The sequence below is a fragment of the Symphalangus syndactylus genome, chromosome 8 (assembly GCF_028878055.3).
Source record: "Symphalangus syndactylus isolate Jambi chromosome 8, NHGRI_mSymSyn1-v2.1_pri, whole genome shotgun sequence".
Lineage (NCBI taxonomy): Eukaryota > Metazoa > Chordata > Mammalia > Primates > Hylobatidae > Symphalangus > Symphalangus syndactylus.
Genome location: NC_072430.2, coordinates 123876891 through 123884325, shown reverse-complemented (window position 1 = coordinate 123884325; position 7435 = coordinate 123876891). Strand labels below are relative to the sequence as shown.

Genomic DNA, 7435 nt, shown 5'->3' with positions numbered 1-7435 from the left:
AGACCATCCTGGCTAACACTGTGAAACCCCATCTCTACTAAAAATATACAATTAGCCTGGCATGGTGGCACATGCCTGTAGTCCCAGCTACTCGGGAGGCTGAGGCAGGAGGATCACTTGAACCTGGGAGTCGGAGCTTGCAGTGAGCCGAGATCGCGCCACTGCACTCCAGCCTGGGCAACAGAGTGAGACTCCATCTTAAAAAAAAAAAAAATGCCAAAATGGGTCTTACAGAACTGAAATCAAGGTGTTGGCCAGGTTGCCTTCCTTCTGGAAATTCCAGGGGAGAATCTATTCATCGACTTTTCCATCTTCTAGAGGCTGCCCATATTCTTTTACTCATGGCCTCTATCCCGCTTCAAAGCCAACAATCACATCATTCTGACCTCTACTTACTTTTGACCTCTTCTTTATTTTATAATTTTTATTTTTTCGTAGAGACAGGGTCTCACTATGTTGCCCAAGCTGGTCTCAAACTGCTGACCTCAAGTGATCCTCCCACCTCAGCCTCCTAAAGTGTTGGGATTACTGGCATGAGCCACCGCACCAGGTCTGACCTCTTCTTCTTTGACTCTGACCCTCCTGCCTCCCTCTTTCACTTATAAGAACCCTTGAAATTACATTGGGCCTACCTGGGATAATCCAGGATCATCTCCCTATCTCAAGATCTTTACCTTAATAACATCTTCAAAGTACTTTGCCATGTAAGGTAACAGTCACAGGTCCTGGAGATTAGGATGTGGACATCTTTATGGGGGAGCATTCTTCTGCCTACCATCTCTGAAGTGAAACAATTCTTCTGACACACACTTAGCAAATGCTTACCAGGTGTGCTAAGCACTATGGTAGGAGCTAGAAACAAAGATGAATAAGACACAGTCCTTACCTCCAATAGTTTGCTATCTATAATATTAAGATGGACATGTACACAAATAACTATAGCATGATGTGCTATATGCACTAAAATAAATGTCACAGCTACTTACACAGTGCCTTGATGCGAATATGTACATCTCTAAATTCATCTGATACTCACAATCTGAAGTTGTTATCCCGGTTTTGCAAATGAAGAATCTGCACCTGAAGGTCAAAGAGGTTTAGGGTTTTTCCTAAGATAGCTCAAGTCTCTTTTTACATTCATTCTGCTAGGATAGGAGAGCACAAGGAAAAAGAGGTTCGGGGGGTGGGGGTCTGCAACCTACTGCCATGTGTCCTGTAGTCACCACGGCTCCTTTCTTTGTAGGGACCATGACCTTATTTCCCAAAGAAGCCTCATTATACGCCCCTGTCAGTTTTCTTCTTATGAATGAGTCTTGTTCTCCCAATCAGATGGCAAGTCTACTGGGAAGAAAGACCTTGTCATATTTCACTATATTCCTTTCCATGCCTTGCCTATTTTGTTGATAGAGAGTTGCCATCACTAGTTCTTTCATGGTATTATGTTGTGTTGTCAGGTGATGGGGGAGGGTGGGGTGAATCCTTTCCAAGTGATGTAGAGCCAGGAAGACAGGTTTCTTAAGATCTGCAAACCAGCAGCACCTGGGGCACTGCCAGATGACTTTCCCCAGTGAAGGGAGACAATTAGAAAACGCAAGGCAGGCCGGGGTGGTTGCTCAGGCCTGTAATCCCAGAACTTTGGGAGGTTGAGGTGGGTGGATCGCTTGAGCTCAGGAGTTCGAGACAAATCTGGACAATATGGCGAGACCTTGTCTCTACTAAAAATACAAAAAATAAGGCCAGGCGTGGTGGCTCACACCTGTAATCCCAGCACTTTGGGAGGCTGATGGGAGGCTGAAGCAGGCGGATCATCTAAGGTCGGGAGTTGGAGACCAGCCTGACCAACATGGTGAAACCCCGTCTCTACTAAAAATACAAAACTCAGCCAGGCGTGGTGGCGCATGCCTGTAATCCCAGCTACTCCAGAGGCTGAGGCAGGAGAATCACTAGAACCCGCGAGGTGGGTGTTGAGGTGAGCCGAGATCGTGCCATTGCACTCTAGCCTGGGCAACAAGAGCGAAACTCCATCTCAAAAATAAATAAATAAATAAAATAAGCTGGGCATGGTGGTGGTGCATGCCTGTGGTCCCAGCTACTGAGGAGGCTGAGGTGGAAGGATGAGGTAGAAGGATGGCCTTGAGCCCGGAGATGGAGGTTGCAATGAGCTGAGATTTCACCACTGCACTCTAGCCTGGGTGACAGAGCAAGACACTGACTCAAAAAAAAAAAAAAAAAAAAAGAGAGAGAGAGAGAGGGAAAGCAGAAGTAGCTTGAAAAGATGGGGTGGGGAGAACGGAATGAAATGTAGAAAGAAGGGCTTCTGAGGAGACCAGGGGCCGAGTGCTGAGACCATTAAGGTGCGGGTTGCAGATCCTGCTCTTGGCTTAGAGACAGAAGAGACCAAGAAAGTCAGAATCATCCAAGATATGACAATCTCGATTTTCTTCTTTTCTCTTCAGAGTCAACAGACATTTTGATAGCTTACAACAATGTTTCCACTATGACATCACCGTCTCCTTTTCACCCACGAAAATGTCAGGGACTCAGTGAGGTTAAGTCACTTGCCCAAGGTCACACAGGGTAGCCTGGAGGAGAATCCAGGTCCTGAGGTCTCCCCGTCAGCGCTCCCGCAGTTCTGGCAGCAGGACAGTGGGCAGGTGCCCACAGCGAGGGCATCATAGTGACTGCGCTGATGACAGGGCCACTGACCCGCGGGCGGCCGGGGAGCCGCGGCAGATTCCGGGGTCGGCCCTGGCCGACAGGTTGCGGGGCTCGACTCTGCGGGATCGCCTAAGGCATCGGCAATCTGGGGCTCAGGCTGTGCAGTTCTGGGTCCTCGGCTGTCCACAGGCGTCGGCGAAAGCCTGCCGCCCCGGCCGGGGACCAGGAAGCGTCAGGCAGCTGGCAAGGGCTCCCCGGGGACGCGCCACAGCCTCACAGCCGGCCCGAGTCTCCTGGGAGGCAGGGCTGGAAGGGCAGGGGTGAAGGCCAGCTGTGGCCCCTCGGGAAGGACCGCCTCGCCTGCTCCCGACCTAAGTCAGAACAGCTGGATGACCGGTGCCTCCAGGACGCAGGTGCAGGTGAGACTCGCCCTGCCACAGCACCCTGCATCTCCGCGGAGGCCCTCGGGAGCCCAGCGTGTCGGCTCAAAACGAGGAAAGAATGGTTAAAGCCCGAGTCGCGACTCTTAATCCCAGCGGGACAGGTGAGGGACCCCCGCGCAGCTTGGGGAGGGTACCCGGCCAGGCTCCGCCCCTCGGGGCCGCTTACCCTCCCGGGAGGTGTGGCCTGCGGGCGGCCCAGCCTCTAGTGGGCGAGCGGGGAACGCGGGCCCCGCCCCCCCGCCTATAAGGGCGGTGCGGCACTGCAGCTAGCGCAGTTCTCACAGAGACCCGTCACCCCGACTCAACGTGAGACGCACCGCCCGGACTCACCATGGTGAGTGCGGCCCCGCTGGGGTCGCGCCCGTCCCCTAATTGCCCATCACCTTTGGGGGACACTCCTTCCAGGCATGCTCGGGGACCTCCACCGGGCGTTCCGGGTCTCCAGGAGGTGCGAGGGTTTTGCATCCTCCCTCCCCAACCCCCTCCTGGTGACTTTGGCCGAGCCGTATAGTTCACCTTCGGTGGCTGGGGTTGGGGCTTGGGGTGGAGTGCGACTCTTCAGTAACAGAGAGGAACCCTTCTGGCACTCTGCTCCTGCCTTACGAGCATTTGTGTCCCGACTCTGTATGAGAGTCACGCGGGCCCGCGCCCCGTCCTTTCCGCGGGCAAAAGAAGACGCGTTTGGCTGCCCTCTTACATCCCCAGTCCCTGGTCCCCAGCACTGACCGAGCACGTGCTTGGCGCTAGAAGGTGGAAAGGGTCAGGTTACCTGGTGCCGCATCCCCCTTTCTTCTGTGTATGCATTCCAACTATCCACAGAACCACCCCCCCCGTGACTCAGCACCCCGCTTCTGAGCTGAGAGGGGTGGTGGGAACGGGGTTCGGCCTCCTGAAGCGAGCCGGCCCTCTCCAGCAGGAGCCCGGGTGTGCGGATGGGCAGAGACAGCTGGCGCTGAGCACTGCGCGGGCCGAGGCCAGGTTGGGGGGAGGGGAGAGAGGTGCATGTAGGGGGTGGTATTTATAGCCCAGGAGCGGGGGCCGAAACCCAATCCCCGCTTTGGGCTGGGAAATAACTGTAAAGACTCCAGAGGGAGAGCGGATGTAGGGCTGGGCAGCAGGATGGCGCCCATCCTGCCCGGGACAAGGCGGGTTACCTCTGGGGCCTCACCGCAGGTTCCACTTCCTTTTCTGGGTATTTGGAAACTGTCACCCCGCCATTTCGGTGTGGGAAGAGCGCGCGGGCCCTGCCGCACTTTAGTGCTTTAGGGGTTAATTTCGGGCTGACAGGGACGGAGCCTAAGGCAGTGAGCGCCCAGTACCCTCAAACCTTATTGCTGGCCCCTGCTGTCTGAGCTTACAAGCATTACCGCCGCTATTTCCGTGCGGGCTGACACGGGAGATGAAAGTGGTGAAGACACCCAGGGTGCGGGGGTGGAGGTGGGGAGAGGAGCCAGATGGGATTGATCCCCAGAGCCAGATGGGATTTAAAGGTGAGGGAGGAGGGCATCCTGATGGCGTGTGGTCAGTTGATGCCAGATTGGATGGCTGAGACACCTCTGCAGCTTACAGGAAAGAAAGAGGGAAAGGGTTCTATGAATTCTAGCTGTTCATACTCAAAGCAAAGAATTAATCAGGTGGGGGGGCCTCTAGCTGTAAACCCATACCTCTAGGAAACCTTCTTTTGTCATGTGGAGCCACAGTGCTCACTTGACAGATTCCCCACTGAGAAGTGGGCTAAGAGGTTGGCCTGCACTGCTAGGTGCCTCCAGGTGGGGAGTCCTGTACCTGGGAGCCCAGCCAGGCTGCTAGTCTCTTCTCACCTCTGCCCAGCCCCAAGCCTCCACTCTTGCCAACTGAGTCATCCTAGCTGGTAGATGGACTGGTAGGGTGGAAGAGAGACTTGCAAGGTGAGGACTTGTGGATGTGGGGCTCATGCTGTGTCCCCTCTCTCTATCCCTCAGCGTGAATGCATCTCAGTCCACGTGGGGCAGGCAGGTGTCCAGATGGGCAATGCCTGCTGGGAGCTCTATTGCTTGGAACATGGGATTCAGCCTGATGGGCAGATGCCCAGTGACAAGACCATTGGTGGAGGGGACGACTCCTTCACCACCTTCTTCTGTGAAACTGGTGCTGGAAAACACGTACCCCGGGCAGTTTTTGTGGATCTGGAGCCCACGGTCATTGGTGAGAGGAAGTGGGGACAAAATTGAAGGGGGTGGAGCATGACTCAAAGCTTCTCCCTGGAGGGAAAGGGTATTTAGACCAGGCATTCCTGGCCCTGAAAATTCCTAGCCGTATTTGAAGCTGCAGAAGGCAAGCTGATCTGAGACTGGCCTGGGCAGCCGGTCTGGGTTTCTCTCACACTCTAGTATCTCAGGCTGGCAGAAGGATGAGTCCTTCCATGCATCTGGCCGTAGCTACCACCCTGGGGGAGGAAGGTCCCTGCTGAGTATAGCTTTGTGGTTTTTGCCCTTCCAGATGAGATCCGAAATGGCCCATACCGACAGCTCTTCCACCCAGAGCAGCTCATCACTGGGAAAGAGGATGCTGCCAACAACTATGCCCGTGGTCACTATACCATTGGCAAGGAGATCATTGACCCAGTGCTGGATCGGATCCGCAAGCTGGTGAGAATTTGTCTTGGGAGGGAGGGAACTTTTGAGACTGTGCTAATGGTCAGGAGTATTTTTTTTCAGATCCTTTCAGGGGGTCATCTCTAACTGTACATGGTCTCCAGTGTGGTGCTGCTATGGCATCCTCAATATTTTCCCTGACTGCTGATGTATCTTATGCTTTATGGAGCCAGGTGATAGAGTCCCTCAGCCTCCTCCCCTACCTAAACTGTTCTTTCTCGTTCTTGCCTTTCAGTCTGACCAGTGCACAGGACTTCAGGGCTTCCTGGTGTTCCACAGCTTTGGTGGGGGCACTGGCTCTGGCTTCACCTCACTCCTGATGGAGCGGCTCTCTGTTGACTATGGCAAGAAATCCAAGCTGGAATTCTCCATCTACCCAGCTCCCCAGGTGTCTACAGCCGTGGTCGAGCCCTACAACTCTATCCTGACCACCCACACCACCCTGGAGCACTCAGACTGTGCCTTCATGGTGGACAACGAAGCAATCTATGACATCTGCCGCCGCAACCTAGACATCGAGCGCCCAACCTACACCAACCTCAATCGCCTCATTAGCCAAATTGTCTCCTCCATCACAGCTTCTCTGCGCTTTGACGGGGCCCTCAATGTGGACCTGACAGAGTTCCAGACCAACCTGGTGCCCTACCCTCGCATCCACTTCCCCCTGGCCACCTATGCACCAGTCATCTCTGCAGAAAAGGCATACCATGAGCAGCTGTCAGTGGCAGAGATCACCAATGCCTGCTTTGAGCCTGCCAACCAGATGGTGAAGTGTGATCCCCGGCATGGCAAGTACATGGCCTGCTGCCTGCTGTACCGTGGAGATGTGGTGCCCAAGGATGTCAACGCTGCCATTGCTGCCATCAAGACCAAGCGCAGCATTCAGTTTGTGGACTGGTGCCCCACAGGCTTCAAGGTTGGTATCAACTACCAGCCTCCCACTGTGGTGCCTGGGGGTGACCTGGCCAAGGTGCAGCGTGCCGTGTGCATGCTGAGCAACACTACCGCCATCGCCGAGGCCTGGGCCCGTCTGGATCACAAGTTCGACCTGATGTATGCCAAGAGGGCGTTTGTGCACTGGTATGTGGGTGAGGGCATGGAGGAGGGTGAGTTCTCCGAGGCCCGTGAGGATATGGCTGCCCTGGAGAAGGATTACGAGGAGGTGGGCATCGACTCCTATGAGGACGAGGATGAGGGAGAAGAATAAAGCAGCTGCCTGGAGCCTATGCACTATGTTTATTGCCAAATCCTTTCGAAATAAACAGTTTCCTTGCACGGTTTCTTGTCCCCTCTGAGTGCTTGAGCTTCTGCTGCCTTCCCCCTTCATGCTGCTGCTGCTGTTTGCTGTTCATGACCCTTATCCCTTCCATCGCTGAAGGTGAGACCTGCAAAGGGGTTCTTGCCAGGCCCAGGAAGCATAATCCCAGGGACTTTAAATTGAAGTCCTAGGGTTACTCAGTATAGGGAGGAAATGAGGACCAAATCCAGGCACAAACTGTTGAAGGATGAGTCTTCAGCTCCTTTCCAAGTAGGAGTTTAATCCAGTGGTTTCTGTCTTTGAAAGTTAGACTGCTACCCTGTTCTTCCTGCTGCCTCTACATTTACCAACTCTGGAAGCAAGGCTTGGCCCAGGCTCCTCTGTGCATTATGAGGGTTTGGGAGTGGGGCTGGGCTGGCCCAGAGTTCCTGGGCATGGAGCCA

At 54.3% G+C, this 7435-nt stretch overlaps 1 protein-coding gene across 1 annotated transcript; it reads left to right on the top strand.

Moving 5' to 3' along the window:
* The first annotated feature begins 3313 nt into the window (after positions 1–3313).
* On the top strand, positions 3314–7009 carry TUBA4A (tubulin alpha 4a). Its single transcript, XM_055290712.2, has 4 exons — positions 3314–3435; positions 5063–5285; positions 5580–5728; positions 5970–7009. The coding sequence occupies exons 1-4, from the start codon at positions 3433–3435 to the stop codon at positions 6939–6941; spliced, it is 1347 nt and encodes a 448-aa protein (XP_055146687.1). The 5' UTR covers positions 3314–3432; the 3' UTR covers positions 6942–7009.
* The last annotated feature ends 426 nt before the right edge of the window (positions 7010–7435 follow it).